Source organism: Balaenoptera physalus (assembly GCF_965194825.1).
Source record: "Balaenoptera physalus genome assembly, chromosome: 1".
Taxonomy (NCBI): domain Eukaryota; kingdom Metazoa; phylum Chordata; class Mammalia; order Artiodactyla; family Balaenopteridae; genus Balaenoptera; species Balaenoptera physalus.
This window is the reverse complement of record NC_138882.1, coordinates 49,058,195-49,075,068: the sequence shown is the minus strand read 5'-3', so window position 1 is coordinate 49,075,068 and position 16,874 is coordinate 49,058,195. Positions and strand designations below refer to the sequence as shown.

The 16,874-nt window shown below is 40.8% G+C and overlaps 1 protein-coding gene across 1 annotated transcript; it reads left to right on the top strand.

The window, feature by feature from the left end:
- The first annotated feature begins 2,161 nt into the window (after positions 1 to 2,161).
- LOC309666240 (transmembrane epididymal protein 1A-like) lies at positions 2,162 to 4,289 on the top strand. The gene has a single exon (XM_082473611.1). It carries the CDS (start codon positions 2,170 to 2,172, stop codon positions 3,070 to 3,072), a length of 903 nt encoding a protein of 300 aa, XP_082329737.1. The 5' UTR covers positions 2,162 to 2,169; the 3' UTR covers positions 3,073 to 4,289.
- The last annotated feature ends 12,585 nt before the right edge of the window (positions 4,290 to 16,874 follow it).

Sequence of the window (16,874 nt, the reverse complement as noted above, 5' to 3'; positions counted from 1 at the left end):
GAGAGCAGGAGTAAGAACCCAGATTTCTGACTTCTAGTTGATGCATTTTTCACTTCTTCATGCTGTCTTCTTAGAACTGTGTTTCTATATCTCAGTGGTAACTGTGGTCACCTCCAGATTATGGAATTACAGATGATTTGTAATGTTCTTCTTTTTGCTAGTGTATTTTATCTGATTTTTCCACAATGACTATACATTAATTGAATAAAAATTACCTAATGTAAACATTTTAAATTAGAAAATTCCCTCAGAAAGCTGAATTAAGCTTTGTTTTTCTAATTTCCCTTCACACTCAAATCCCTAGCCCCACCAAACCTCTAAACAGCAAGAAGAAATCTGAATTACTGTCATCCTCAAGGGCAGAAAGAGATTTAACTTTTTCTGGAATTAAGCAGACTTGCGGAAGTGTAGGTAGTTGGGTAGGAGTGAGGTCTCAGAGGCAGTGCTGTGACCTGTGTGTAAGTTCTCCTCCTCTTCACTAGGGGCACTGTCAGCCTACAGGTGCTGCCTCTCTGCTCCACAGCATTACTTGTACTGTAAGGACAGATGATTACGCAGAAGACTGTGATGTCAGTACCATTCACGTTGAGCAGTGAACTTCTCCCCTCAGCATTATTATCACCCCCAGAGAAATTCCTATTCCATGTACCTCCCACAGTAAACCCAGGACGTTTGCGAGCTTCACATTATCTGTACTTTGTTCTTCATCATCCTCTCTGCCTTATATTCAGCTGGCTGTTACCCAATACGTAGGACTCTGTCTTCTGAGGTGCATTAGACACGAGCAGAGTCTTAGATAAATGAAGCTGATGAGCTGATTCACATTAAAATCCAAATGGCCAACACTAGCTCACTGGAGTCACTCCTCTCAACAGTATCTACATTTTAGGGATTACACCTTAATCCCTTGTATCAGGGATAGATCAGGGGAATATGGATTTCTCAAGGATATTAGACCTTATACATTTGTAGTGAAGAAGTCTTTGGAAGGCTCTTGCCTCTCTGTATGATAGGGTGGAGGTCATTTCAGCTCAAATTGGCAGCAGTCAGGAAGAAGTATATTACACAAAGTTGGGGAAGAGCAAGGACAAACTGCAGCTTATGAAGATAGGCTGAAGCCTCTGTCTTCCTCTCATCACCTCATACTTCAGTGGCAGGTGGCCTGCAGAAGCAGCTGGTGCCCTTCGCACAAAGAGAAGCCAAGGGAGCTTGTAGGCCTGGCTGCCCATGCCAAGTAAGTGAGCCAGCAGATCAGTAACTGAATGCGTGAACTGCAGTGGTGCCCGGTACCCTACGTCTTCAGAGTGTCTTACGTTGCTGCTTCACTTCTATCTTCAGATTCTCATGTAAACTTCTCTTACAGCCAACTCAAGCTGGAACCATATAGGGAAGGTAACTCTAGGAAACATGGCTCAAGCTTAGTTAGGTTGACACAGTATAAAACACCCACTGTCCCTAAAATCAGTTTCAAAAAGTAGCTTTTCCGATCCATTTACTGGCCAGTAGGGATGTTGAAGTAGGGAGCCAAAGGTGGGGATGTAAAGCGATAAGGGGAGGGGAGGAAGGGAGCTTTCTTGGTGATCCTCAAAACGTGTCTATAAAAGAAGAGTAGAAAAGCCAGACGTGTGAAACATGCTCATATATATAAATGTTTTTAAATATTTGTGTCCAGGAGGAAAGCATTGCAATTGGTTCAAAGTTATATCTGAGAGATACCAAAGGAAACGCGAGGATCTGTGAGTGCCCAGACTTCCTCTGGAGACCATGGCAACCCCTAACCCCATCCCATGCTTCTGTATCCTTCTCTGAGTTATGGGCAGTACCAGGGGAAGGAAGCCATAGGAGAAAGGGACAAATATGACCAGAAGTGCCCCAAGGGCCCTAGACGGGAGCCCCTAAAGGCACATTCACCAGCTTTCTTCTTTGGCAGAAGCCAGTTAGTTCCCAATGTCCCAGAATGGAATGGAACAATGAGGCTTTACACCACCAAAGTCGTAGGCTTGTTTCAAGAAGCACTTCCTCTCTGTGGGGGAGCAGTGGGTGGGGCAAAATGATAAAAGTTGGTGGAACGCAATTCTTTCCAAAGTCCAGATCTTCAAGTGGCCCCAGAAGGTGTGGACGTGCCTTGGTTTTACTCTTCTCACCTACCTTAGAGGGATTTCTAGTTCAATGGGAACCTTTATCGGTCACGTGTACCCAGGGCTGTTTCTACTCTCATATGGACTGTATCAAGCAGTAGTGGTCTCCAAAGCTGTGATATTCAGTGACTCTTTCCTGTATCCTTCATCCCCTCCCAGGAATAAGGGGAGATGGGCCAGGCTGTGGAAAATATCCTACGGTGGTTTGCTGAAGACTCTGGCAGGCTCCGGCTTGATAGTGTACGAGATCAGCTGCGTGAAGAGAGGGCTGATACTGATGAACAGGGAGCTGCCACCGAGATTTATGTACGGCAAAGAGTGGCAGCACGTCACCATGTTCATCCTTCTCACCCTCAACGGCTGTGTAGAGGTCATGAGCAAGAACTTGCTGCCTCAGCGCTGTGTGTCCCTAGAAAAAGGGACCCTGGTGCTGACTTTCTATGTGCTCCTGCTGTTGTTGGTGTCACATGTTCAGGACTCAGCAGGGGTGGAGCTGCAGGTTCACTCTCTGCTCATCTTGGTGGTGTTGCTGCTGATGCTGGTGTTGACCGTACAGCTGTGGGCTCCCGACACGTTTCAACTCTCAGTGATCGAGACCCTTCTGTTTCAGATCATGGGCTCCTGGCTGGTACAGGCTGGCTTCATTCTGTACAAACCAGTCACTGGCTACCCGTGGCAGAACGATGACATCAATGACATCATGTTTGTCACCACCTTCTTCTGCTGGCATGTGATGATCAATGCTTTGTGCCTGTTGGGAATCTACGGCGTCTCTTACTTTTGGCATTGTTGTTACTGTCCCAGCTGGAAGCTGACGGGGTCCAGAGAAGCTCCATGTTACACGAGCACCGCGGGACCCCTCTACAAATTGCTGCAGGAAGTGGAGCAGTCAGAGAAAGATGACCAGGCTCTCCTTTCAAAGAGCTCACCCTGAGACAGGGCATGGAATGCCTGGTTCACTGTCCACCCCATCTGTGTCCTTGTGGGTTCTCTCAGACATGCGCATTGTGCCCTCCTTGGTCCCCAGTAAAGGTAACGGCCGTGAAGGCGAGCAGCTGGTCTCCCTCTGCTGGCACATCTCCTGTCCCTGAACCTCTAATCGCTGAGGAGACGAGAAGGGGATGCTGATGGGATTGCTGGGGTCGGGGGAGGGGGTTAAGAGGATCAGGGGGATAGTCAAGTGTGCAAGGAGCGCTACAGGAGGGGGGAGAGAATGCAATAGAAGAGGGGCCTCTGAAGGGGAGAGTGGAGAGTCCAGCAGTCATGTCGTCACCAGATGCTTCTCCAGGAACAAGTGATTGCCTTTTATCTGATGGAATACTGATTTCTCACAACTCCAAACTGGAATCATTCAAGTCTCATCCTGACAAAGAATAGTGGGTATTTCTGTTTGCTCAGCAAAGTGGCACCACCATGTGGAAGTAGCATCAACAGAACTTATAATTAATTTAAACTGGTTGAAATTACACTCTTTTGCCGACCCTCCTCCCCACCCGCCCCTCCCCAACAGTTTTTAAGGATTGGCTTCATTTCAAATTCAAATTACTAAAGTGAAACTTTATTAATGCTTTACTATTGTAACATTTCAAATTTGCAGATTTAAAATTTTTATAGAATTCAAATTCTCAATATCTCTCCAACTTCCTATTTTATTGCTCCTATTCCTGTCAGAGCCTACCTATTTCACCACCACTACCACTGCACATATAATTTATTAGATCCTCTCCTTGGGTCTTTGCAAATTTCACTGCCTTGCATCTCACAGAAAGCCATTCCACAATCACATTTTTGCCATGTTTTTGGGTACCCAGCATAAAACCCACCTTCATCCCGACCCCATTGAGCACCTCCAAGGAGGCCTTCTTCAAGAACTCTTACTGACTCCCTTGTTCTGGAACTCCTAGGCACTTATACTATACCTGCCGTGTTAATTTGCTCATACAGCTCAAGCCTATGTGATAGGCACGTAGACATATTTTGCTTTGTTCTATTTCTGAAATCATTTTCTCTGGGGAGGTTTTTCCTTACCACCTCAAGTGTAGTCTTCTAAGGGGTAAGGACTTTGTCATATCCAAGTTACATAATTTCCTGTGTATGCACCAAATATGTAGCATAGGTGATGCTGAATAAAGGCTTATTTTTTTAATTTAATTTTTTAAAGAAGGATATTTATTTATTTATTTATTTATTTATTTATTTATTTATGGCTGCATTGGGTTTTCGTTGCTGTGAGCAGCCTTTCTCTAATTGTGGCAAGCGAGGGTTACTCTTTGTTGCAGTGAGTGGGCTTCTCAAAGCGGTGGCTTCTCTTGTGGAGAACGGGCTCTAGGTGCACAGGCTTCAGTAGTTGTGGCACAAGGGCTCAGTAGTTGTGGCTCATGGGCTTTAGAGCACAGGCTCAGTAGTTGTGACACATGGGCTTATTAGCTGCTCTGCAGCATGTGGGATCCTCCCGGACCATGGCTTGAACCCGTGTCCCCTGCATTGGCAGGCTGATTCTCAACCACTGCACCACAAAGGAAGTCCCCAATAAAGGCTTATTTGTTTCCAGAATCTCCGCTTACCTGTTCTTTCGAAATGTGTTGCTGGATAGGCCCAAGGTTCTGGGAACCTCTGGAAGACACCAACAGTCCTAAAGCATGAGTCACCTCCTTAGCAATGGGCCCACTCTCTTCCTCATTCTTATAGGAACAAGGTATTATGTTATAAGAAAAGGAACGAACCTATTTAAAAATAGGTTATAAGTAAAGGAATGAAAAAAGTATTTATGCTAACACTAACAAAAACAGAGCTGGAGTGACTATTTCAATAACAGACAAAGTACATTTCAGATAAAAGAAGACTACGCAAGGACAAAGAAGATGCTTTCATGATGATAAATGGGTCAATTAATTGAAGGACATGAAAATCCTGGAAAAAGCTAAATTATAGTAATAGAAAGAAGACAACTGGTCAAGTAGACCTCCCATTGAGCTGCAGCAGTACCTTTGTTGTTGGCTCTCATGCAATGCTGGGGATGTGGGAAGTCAAAGGAGGGTAAAATTGGACTTCCCACCATTCTGGAGCATAAAGGTTTGAAGTGATTTTATTTAAAAGAAGAATCAAAAGAACTCTTATTAAATCCTAAATGTTTGGTTGTGAAGCAATTCATAAAAATTACATACAAAAAATTTTGTTTGTTAAAGTGAGAGTTGGAGCAACTCAAAAGTCATCAAGGGAGAGGAGATTTGTTACTATCAATCCTTCCAGGCTTATCTCAGGCATTTCCCCCATCTTATTAACCTCTAGTCCAACTTGCCTGATTGCAGTTCCTAAACTGCACCATCCTCTTTCTTATTTTAGGATTCTATACAGACCTAGAAGTTGCTCCCCTCCTATTTTGCCTACCTAACTTTCTCACTTTTGAAAACTCAACTTGATGTCGTTTTATGGAAGAAGTCTTTCCTTATCCTCTTCCTTAACTAATTAGGGTCTCTCTGCAGTTATCACTGGGATCACTCATCACAATTCTATAAAAATAGCAAGAATACTGGCTAACACTTTTATGGCACTTACTATTGCCAAGAACAGTTCTAAGATGCTTTACTTGTATTAACACACTTAATTCTCACAATAACCCTATGTGATAGGCACAATTATTATTTCCATTCTACAGATGAGGCACAAAGTCACTTATGCAGGATCCTCCAGTTAGAAACTGACAGATTCACATCCAGGCAATTTGGTTCTAACATCTGTGACTCCATTTTCTGCCTTGCCCTCAAAAATGTAGGTGCCATGAGAGCAGATCATATGCTGCAGATTCATTACTGTATCTCCAGCACCTGGCAAAGTGCCTGGCACACAGTGGATCCTCAAAAAGTGCGTTGAATGAACAAATGAATGAATGAATGAATTAAGTAGTTGAATAAATCTATACTATGGACAAACAACATAAGGAAGTAGTTTTGTAAAATGTGAGATCTCAAAGTGCTTGAGACTGGTCATTACCTACCTTTTCTGGCTCCTTGAACAGAATGCACTGTGCTCACATCCTCTCTAGGTGGAACTGGGCGTGGCTTTGCTCCCAGGACCTGGAGTTCTTGCTAGCCTAGACCCCAGGCTAACACAAGCATTGAAACCAAACAGAACCCTGCGAGGCCTTCCTAGGGACAGAAGCTTTAGCCTCCTAAGCCTTCCCTGAGTTCCAAAGAAAAAATTTAATCAGAGAAGTAAGAAAATGCAGAAACAAAGGAAAAGAGTCAAGCAAGACAAAATAATAGTAGTTTATCCATACAACAAAGTCAAGGACCTTCAGTTCCTCTTCAAGGGCTATAGATAATACTCTGAGCCATATCCTTGAGTTGTTTTACAGATGCTAAAACCCCCACCAGGTGAAAGAAGTTAACTGCATGCTGAACACCAGCATGTAGACCCCAGACCAGTTGGAACCAGAAGGTTGATGATGTTGACTCCAATTACCTCATCACCAACCAAGCAGAAGAATATCCCCTAGCTGATCAGGTAGCCTGCGACCCTCTCCCTCACCTTGTCTTTAAAAATCCTTCCCTGAAAGCCAATGGGAGTTCAGGTCTTTTGAGCATGAGCTGCCCATTCTCCTTGCTTGCTCTATGTTGGATGCCTTGCAATAAAGGCTGTACTTTCCTTCACCACAACCCAGTGTCAGTAGACTGGCTGTACTGCAGGTAGGTGAGAGGGCCCAGGTTTGGTTCCTTAACAGCATGACACAAAGCAGTAAGCTCTGCAGCTTATTACCTGGGTTAACCCCTGTAGCTAAAATATCAACAGGGAAGGAGAGTAAATAGAGAAGCGACTTACTTTCCTTGTTATTGTGTGCTTCATGGTAAAGTTAGTCTTCAAATTCTCGGCACTTATGGGGATTAGACATAAATCTGCGATACTTAAAAAAGCTCTTGATAAAGCTGATCGTCTTTAGCCAGCCTCTCTTTTGGGGAAAAAGAAAGGAGTATCACATATTCATTAACATAGCTTGCTGTTCACTGAGAGTCTATTATGTGCCAGAAACTTGACATTCATTACATTTAATCCTCACCACATCTCCTTTAAAAGAATGTTTTAGCTCCAATTTAAAGGTGAGGAAACTCAGGTCAAAGAACTTGTATAATCTTCTCCAGAATAAGGGGCTGGTAAGTGGAAGATTCTGGCTTCACCCAGGCATGGCTCAGGCCATTGACAATGCTCTTTCTGCCATAGTCTTTCTACAGTGAAGTTTTGAGATATCATGATTGGGAGAGGGAGTGTGAGAGCTAAAAACAGAAAGAAACAGAGGGCAGAGATAAGCATGACTCACAGGAAGGGAATAATGGCTCAGGCAGATTTTGAAATGTTGAAGAAATAAGGATATGAGTAAACCATTTCTAAGCATTATAAAAGAAAAATATAATTACATGCACACACTCATACAACCCCCCGCCACACACACAGGGACACACAAAAATGCATGTTATGTTTCTTCATCTGTTTCTTAATAGATACCCAATGATCATTCTCCAGTTTATTTACCCCTTGATAAACTGATACTTAGAGCCAGAAAGATCTAGTTGATCAGCTAGTTCAATTGTCTCATTCTATAGAGAGGGAACCTCAATGTAAGCATGGCTTTAGAGAGCCAGTGGTAAAGCACAAAAACCACTGGATTTAGTATCAGAAGCTTTTAGTCTGGAGCCTAGCTTCACCTTAACTGGGTAATTTGGATCAACTTCCTTAACCTATGTCTCAATGTCTCTATGAGGAAGATAGAAACAACAGCTTTCAGGGTTGTGGTGAAGGTTAGTGACAATATATGTAAATCACTATGTGCACAAAGTGCACAAGTACCTGCTGAATCCTTTTTATACTTTCTTAACTAAGAGCAATTGGAAGACCTGAAATTAAAACAAAGCATCCTTGTGCTGGGTGCAATATTCTTTTTACTGTCCCACATGATCATTCATGGTACCCTGACATAGAGCTGATCCATATACGGAGGAAATAAAAAGGAGAAATGAGGGAACAGCACGTTTTCATAGCTGGGGTATTCCTTCAATGGGCATAGGCATTATTTTTTTCACTATTCTAATAGAATTGTTTTTATTTCACCCAGTGTGTATATAATTTTAGATAGTTGTGATTATAATACATATACAATTTGGGGATCTGTTGGGTTTAAAATTTTTTTTCTCACTTTTTTTTTAATTGAATGAAAGATTCTTTAAACTCTACAATGCTTTACAATTTTCAAATGTCTCACACACATGATTTCATATAATCGTATAACCCTTTTCCCCCCACCCTTATATTGCCCCTCCCTGATTCCCTCTTCTCACTGGTAACCATTAGTTTGTTCTCTGTATCTGTGAGTGGCATAGGCATTATTTTAGAGATACTTTAGCATTATCTTTAGAGTCAGATAGAGCTGGGCTCAAATCTTTCTGATGACCAATTCTACAACACATTGAGCAAGTGATTATTTAAGAGGAGCATGTATTTTTTTTCTCAAATCATATGAAGAGGCTTCCCTGAATAACATTCCTGTCTCCTTTCTTTCCTTTTTCTCTCCTCCCATGGGAGAAAGAATGAGTTAGATAATTGATGAGTTTGGAAGAAGGAAATGGGCATGCTTTTCTTTTTAGCCTTTTGCATTCTCTCTGGGAGCTGCTTGACTGCAGACACCTATGTTCAAGTCTGCCCTTTGTCATATAGTAAGGGGTTCACCCAGGTAGGTGGAGGCCTAATTGTTCCTCTATGTCAGTGACTGGACATGTAAGTAAGTAAGGGTGCAAAGAGGATTATCAAACCTACCTGGCTTCACAGCCAATCCATGTCCTCCAAACTAGTTTTCAGCAGTAAAAAAAACCCTGACATTTTGATCTCCATGTGACCAGCCCCTGTGCCTATCACTCAATTAGTTCTAATCACAGATAGTGAAGACAGGGATTTCCTTAAATTTTCACTGTAACAATTTCTCTGAGCCTCAGATTCCTCCTTTGTAAATGGGGATTTGAAAACCTATCCCAAAGAGTAGTTGTTTTAGTGAATAAATAAGCTAACGGTGAAACTCTTGTGTAGTCGACAATGCCTAGGCAGTGGTTTCCTTTTCTCCAAAGTCTTGTCTTCACCAACTTTCTCACTGACCTGCAGGTAAGTTGCTGTCTTTGAGGGCTTCCTGGGTAAAGCTAGTGGTATTTCAGTTTCCTTCTCTGGAGGATGAGGTGGAAAGAGATCTTGGTAATCTTTAAACCTGCCAGCAGAAGAGCAAGACTATCAAAGAAGGCAACAACCTGGCACATAAAAGGTAACAGTCCAGGCAAACGTATCGCAGCTTTTAGAGGAAGGGGGATTTGGGGAATAGTGCGATACTCAAGAATACACTTCTTACCATTCCAAACCTTTGCTCATGTCAACCTGTTCTTCCTGATCAATACTGTAGTGTTCCTTGCTCAGGCAGGTGAACAGAAATGTGTGTGTGTGTGTGTGTGTGTGTGTGTGTGTATGTATGTGCAGGTAGGCAGGTAGGTAAGAGGGTTCAGGATAAGTTTGGCTTTTCTTTTGCAGGGAAGCTCTGGCAATGAACCGTGAGTGTGGATTAGAGACCAACGTGGCTTTCAGAAGCCAATGAGCAGCTCCAGGGAAAAACTGCCTTCACCCAGCAACACTCACCACTTTACTTCCAGAGATTTCATGACACAGCCCTGGAGTATTAACAGTGTTGTTGTGCTGACATGATGCATGCGAGAGACTTCTTTGATAATAGGGGCATCATACTGCAGCATTCCTTCTAAAAAATGCAAGAGAGAGAAGAAAAGCCATCATTTTCTTCTGTACCATTTCTGAGGTAGCTGGGGGTGTTTTTCATCTTAGGGCCTTACAGTTCCTTATTCTCAATCTGCCTAGACTCAGCTCTCCAAAATTTGTTTGAAAATCTCAAAAACACATTTGGAATGTTATGTGCAAGCATACTTGTAGAGCAAATACTTTCCTGGTTTAGTTCTATTCGAATTTCAAAGATAAGTGCTTAAAGGGAGAGAAATGTTTACAGGACTTCATTTCTGCAGCTAGTTTGAAGTTTTCAGTTTAGAAAGAGAGCAGAAGAATAAAGGATTCAAGTTAAATGGCCGAGGCAGATGGGAAATCCAAGATTACCAATAGGTCTTCTGAGGGCAATATGATCCTTCAGGTGTTCAAAGACTACTGTGTTCATTAATGAGACTTAAAAACTTATCGAGGACAGGATCTGCATACTCTTCTTCACTTCTAGCTCATTCAAAATGATGCACAGAACTTGATATCCTTAGACTCAACAAATAAATATTACTTACAAGTAAAGACTTGTCAATTTTACCTCTTTTTCTACTTTCATAAAATTTATAACCTTATCTTGGTTTACTACAAGCAAAACAAACACACACACAACCTATCTGTTCATCTGTGCCAAAATAGGGGCTTTATCTTCATTGCTTTGCAATAAGATTTGTTTACCTCCAGGTTGGGATCATGCTCGCCCTCTTTTGTTTTCCTCTAGAATTACAGATCAGTATTTTAATTGCAACTTCTGCTTCTGGACAAGATGAATTTACATGAGTCAGATTTACACTCCTGCCTTAGGCAAGAAAGTAAGACAAAACCTATGAAACAAAGATTTTCAGGGAGACAGTTCTCCTTTTTGGTACTTTTCAGTACTCTTTACAACCCATGGATGGTGGATACTCCAGGTTTGCATGCTGCTAACTCTTGCTTTTGTATTTAACTACAGTCTACTTGATTTGAGCATCAAATGACTTGAGTTTGAATTCAGGTTCCACCAACCGGACAAGTTAGTTAACTTCTCTGTGTTTTACCTTCCTCATTAGTAAAATGGAGTTTTTTATCCCTATCTTTTAAGGATTAAATAAAATCCTATGTTCAGGGTTGAATAAAGTTAAATGAGAGGATATAATTCACATATTAAGTACAAGTGTCTTTTCTTTTAACATCTTTATTGGAGTATAATTGTTTTACAATGGTGTGTTAGTTTCTGCTGTATAACAAAGTGAATCAGCTATACATATACATATATCCGCATATCACCTCCCTCTTGCGTCTCCCTCCCACCCTCCCTATCCCACCCCTGTAGGTGGTCACAAAGCACTGCGCTGATCTCTCCGTGCGATGCAGCTGCTTCCCACTAGCTATCTATTTTAAATTTGATAGTATATATATATATGTCAATGCTACTCTCTCACATCGTCCCTGCTTACCCTTCCCCCTCCCCGTGTCCTCAAGTCCATTCTGTACGCCTGTGTCTTTATCCCTGTCCTGACCCTAGGCTCATCAGAACCTCTTTTTTTTAGATTCCATATATATTTGTTAGCATACGGTATTTGTTTTTCTCTTTCCTACTTCACTCTGTATGACCGTCTGTAGGCCCATCTACCTCACTACAAATAACTCAATTTCGTTTCTTTTTATGGCTGAGTAATATTCCATCGTATATATGTGCCACATCTTTATCCATTCATCTTTTGATGGACACTTCAGTTGCTTCCATGTCCTGGCTATTGTAAATAGTGCTGTAATGAACATTGTGGTACATGACTCTTTTTGAATTATGGTTTTCTCAGAGTGTATCAGCCCAGTAGTCGGATTGTTGGGTCATGTGGTAGTTCTATTTTTAGTTTTCTAAGGAAGCTCCATACTGTTCTCCATAGTGGCTGTATCAATTTACATTCCCACCAACAGTGCAAGAGTATACTCTTTTCTCCACACCCTTTCCAGCATTTATTGTTTATAGATTTTTTGATGATGGCCATTCTGACCGGTGTGAGGTGATACCTCATTGTAGTTTTGATTTGCATTTTTCTAATGATTAGTGATGTTGAGCATCCTTTCACGTATTTGTTGGCAATTTGTATATCTTCTTTGGAGAACTGTCTATTTAAATTTTTGGCCCATTTTTGGATTGGGTTGTTTGCTTTTTTAATATTGAGCTGCTTGTATATTTTGGAGGTTAATCTTTTGTCAGTTGCTTCGTTTGCAAATATTTTCTCCCATTCTGAGGGTTGCCATTTTGCCTTGTTTACGGTTTCCTTTGCTGTGCAAAAGCTTTTAAGCTGAATTAGGTCCCATTTGTTTATTTTTGGTTTTGATTCCATTTCTCTAGGAGGTCGGTAAAAAGGGATCTTGCTGTGAGTTATGTGAAAGAGTGTTCTTCCCATGTTTTCCTCTAAGAGTTTTATAGTGTCTGGCCTTACATTTAGGTCTTTAATTCATTTTGAGTTTATTTTTGTGTATGGTGTTAGGGAGTGTTCTAATTTCATTCTTTTTCATATAGCGGTCCAGTTTTCCCAGCACCAATTATTGAAGGGGCTGTCTTTTCTCCATGGTATATTCTTGCCTCCTTTATCAAAGATAAGGTAACCATATGAGCATGGATTTATCTCTGGGCTTTCTATCCTGTTCTGTTGATCTATATTTCTGTTTTTGTGCCAGTACCATACAGTATTGATTACTGCAGCTTTGTAGTATAGTCTGAATTAAGGGAGCCTGATTCCTCCAGCTCTGTTTTTTTCATATAAGAAGAAATAGATACTCTGAATATATATGTATTTGAAGTATGAAGATCTTGTATTGTATTGTAAAGCCCATCAATAAACAACCACTATCAAGGAGGCACCAAACAGCCAAGAAGACAGAGTGACTTAGCCAGTTGATATCATCAAGTCTCTGTCATAATCCACCCTAGCACTGGCACAATGAGCTCATGAACAGAGCATGTAGGTTGCAGGGTTGGAGGCTGCGTATGGACCCAGTAGCATGAGCCCCACATTCACCAAGGCTGACTTAGCTACCAATGCGGCCAAATGTTCAACTTGCCAGCAACAAAGACAAATGCTGAACTCACATATTTCAACATCCCTTGTAGAAATCCAACTACCCACTTGGTAACAAGTTGATGACACTGGACATTTTTACTCCAGAGGGGGCAACTCTTCATCTGGACTGGAACTGACATGTATTTCTAACTTCAAGGCTTCAGTCAGCATTGATGTTTGGGGGCTTACAAGTGTTTGATCTCCTGAATAGGATCCCACATAACATTGCCTTTGATCAAGGGATACACTTACAGTAAAGGGAGTTGGCAATGGGCATATGGTAATGGGGTCCACTAGTTTTGTCACCTGTGAGAGCTGCTAGCCTGGTAGAGTAACAACCTTTTTTTTGAAGGTCTCGCTGTGAAACCAGCTTGGAGATGATACCTTGGGCCACGTCCTCCAGGATAAAATAAAGAACATTATATGGTGCTGTGGCCCCAGTAAGTTGAATATTGAATATGAGAATCAAGGGATGAAAGTAGAAGAGATCCATTTACCATCAGAATCAGTGATTTACTGAGGGAAAATTTTAATCCTTACAACTTTAGGTTCTGTGGGTCTAGACCAGCACTGTCCAATAGAAATATAATGTGCACCATGTATACAATTTAAAAATTTCTAGTAGTCAAATTTAAAAAGTTAAAAGGAAAAGAGTGAAATTAATTTTAGTCATATATTTTATTTAACTTATTGGTACCAGCTACACACGAAGAGCTCAATGGCCACATGGGGCTAGTGGCTCCTGTGTAGGACAGAACCAGCCTAGAGGTCCTGGTTCCCAGAGTGGGAATGCTTCTACTAGGGACACAGTAGGAGCTCAATCACTTCAAGTTTCTTATGCCAAGAGGCTAGCAGACAAGCAAAGGAGTCACCACACTGGCAGGGCAATTGACTATAATCATTAGGGTCATCAGTTATGCAGAAGCGGCAGGGGAGCTTTCATTTGGCACTCTTAGTATTCCCTTGTCCAATTTTTGTTTTTTTATTAGGCATCAATTTTATACACATCAGTGTATACATGTCAATCCCAATCGCCCAATTCAGCACACCACCATCCCCACCCCACCGCAGTTTTCCCCCCTTGGTGTCGATATGTCCATTCTCTACATCTGTGTCTCAACTTCTGCCCTGCAAACCGGCTCATCTGTACCATTTTTCTAGGTTCCACATACATGCATTAATATACGATATTTGTTTTTCTCTTTCTGACTTACTTCACTCTGTATGACAGTCTCTAGATCCATCCACTTCTCAACAAATGACTCAATTTCGTTCCTTTTTATGGCTGAGTAATATTCCATTGTATATATGTACCACTTCTTCTTTATCCATTCGTCTGTTGATGGGCATTTAGGTTGCTTCCATGACCTGGCTATTGTAAATAGTGCTGCAATGAACATTGGGGTGCATGTGTCTTTTTGAATTACGGTTTTCTCTGGGTATATGCCCAGTAGTGGGATTGCTGGGTCATATGGTAATTCTATTTTTAGTTTTTTAAGGAACCTCCATATTGTTCTCCATAGTGGCTGTATCAATTTACATTCCCACCAACAGTGCAAGAGGGTTCCCTTTTCTCCACACCCTCTCCAGCATTTGTTGTTTGTTGATTTTCTGATGATGCCCATTCTAAGAGGAGTGAGGTGATATCTCATTGTAGTTTTGATTTGCATTTCTCTAATAATTAGTGATGTTGAGCATCTTTTCATGTGCTTCGTGGCCGTCTGTATGTCTTCTTTGGAGAAATGTCTATTTAGGTCTTCTGCCCATTTTTGGATTGGGGTGTTTGTCTCTTTAATATTGAGCTGAATGAGCTGTTTATATATTTTGGAGATTAATCCTTTGTCCGTTGATTCGTTTCTAAATATTTTCTCCCATTCTGAGGGTTGTCTTTTCGTCTTGTTTATGGTTTCCTTTGCTGTACAAAAGCTTTGAAGTTTCATTAGGTCCCATTTGTTTATTTTTGTTTTTATTTCCATTACTCTAGGAGGTGGATCAAAAAAGATCTTGCTGTGATTTATGTCAAAGAGTGTTCTTCCTATGTTTTCCTCTAAGAGTTTTATAGTGTCCAGTCTTATATTTAGGTCTCTAATCCATTTTGAGTTTATTTTTGTGTATGGTGTTAGGGAGTATTCTAATTTCATTCTTTTACATGTAGCTGTCCTGTTTTCCCAGCACCACTTATTGAAGAGACTGTCTTTTCTCCATTGTATATCTTTGCCTCCTTTGTCATAGATTAGTTGACCATAGGTGCGTGGGTTAATCTCTGGGCTTTCTATCTTTTTCCATTGATCTATGTTTCTGTTTTTGTGCCAGTACCATATTGTCTTGATTACTGTAGCTTTGTAGTATAGTCTGAAGTCAGGGAGTCTGATTCCTCCAGCTCCATTTTTTTGCCTCAAGACTGCTTTGCCTATTCGGGGTCTTTTGTGTCTCCATACAAATTTTAAGATGATTTGTTCTAGCTCCATAAAAAATGCCATTGGTAATTTGATAGGGATTGCATTGAATCTGTAGATTGCTTTGGGTAGTATACTCATTTTCACAATGTTGATTCTTCCAATCCAAGAACATGATATATCTCTCCATCTGTTGGTATCATCTTTAATTTCTTTCATCAGTGTCTTATAGTTTTCTGCATACAGGTCTTTTGTCTCCCTAGGTAGGTTTATTCCTAGGTATTTTATTCTTTTTGTTGCAATGGTAAATGGGAGTGTTTCCATAATTTCTCTTTCAGATTTTTCATCATTAGTGTATAGGAATGCAAGAGATTTCTGTGCATTCATTTTGTATCCTGCAACTTTACCATATTCATTCATTAGCTCTAGCAGTTTTCTGGTGGCAGTTTTAGGATTCTCTATGTATAGTATCATGTCATCCGCAAACAGTGACAGTTTTACTTCTTCTTTTCCAATTTGTATTCCTTTTATTTCTTTTTCTTCTCTGATTGCCGTGGCTAGGACTTCCAGAACTATGTTGAATAATAGTGGTGAGAGTGGACATCCTTGTCTTGTTCCTGATCTTAGAGGAAATGCTTTCAGTTTTTCACCATTGAGAATGATGTTTGCTGTAGGTTTGTCATATATGGCCTTTATTATTTTGAGGTAGGTTCCCTCTATGCCCACTTTCTGGAGAGTTTTTATCATAAGTGGGTGTTGAATTTTGTCGAAAGCTTTTTCTGCATCTATTGAGATGATCATATGGTTTTTATTCTTCAGTTTGTTAATATGGTGTATCACATTGATTGATTTGCGTATATTGAAGAATCCTTGAATCCCTGGGATAAATCCCACTTGATCGTGGTGTATGATCCTTTTAATGTGTTGTTGGATTCTGTTTGCTAGTATTTTGTTGAGGATTTTTGCATCTATATTCATGAGTGATATTGGTCTGTAATTTTCTTTTTTTATAGTGTCTTTGTCTGGTTTTGGTATCAGGGTGATGGTGGCCTCATAGAATGAGTTTGGGGGTGTTCCTTCCTCTCCAATTTTTTGGAAGAGTTTGAGAAGGATAGGTGTTAGCTCTTCTCTAAATGTTTGATAGAATTCACCTGTGAAGCCATCTGGTCCTGGACTTTTGTTTGTTGGAAGATTTTTAATCACAGTTTCAATTTCATTACTTGTGATTGGTCTGTTCATATTTTCTGTTTCTTCCTGGTTCAGTCTTGGAAGGTTATACCTTTCTAAAAATTTGTCCATTTCTTCCAGGTTGTCCATTTTATTGGCATAAAGTTGCTTGTAGTAGTCTCTTAGGATGCTTTGTATTTCTGCAGTGTCTGTTGTAACTTCTCCTTTTTCATTTCTGATTTTATTGATTTGAGTGTTCTCCCTCTTTTTCTTGATGAGTCTGGCTAATGGCTTATCAATTTTGTTTATCTTCTCAAAGAACC

Bases quoted from the DNA above. Each gene is read 5' to 3' on its own strand.
- LOC309666240 (XM_082473611.1), top strand. From the start codon at position 2,170: ATGGGAACCTTTATCGGTCACGTGTACCCAGGGCTGTTTCTACTCTCA.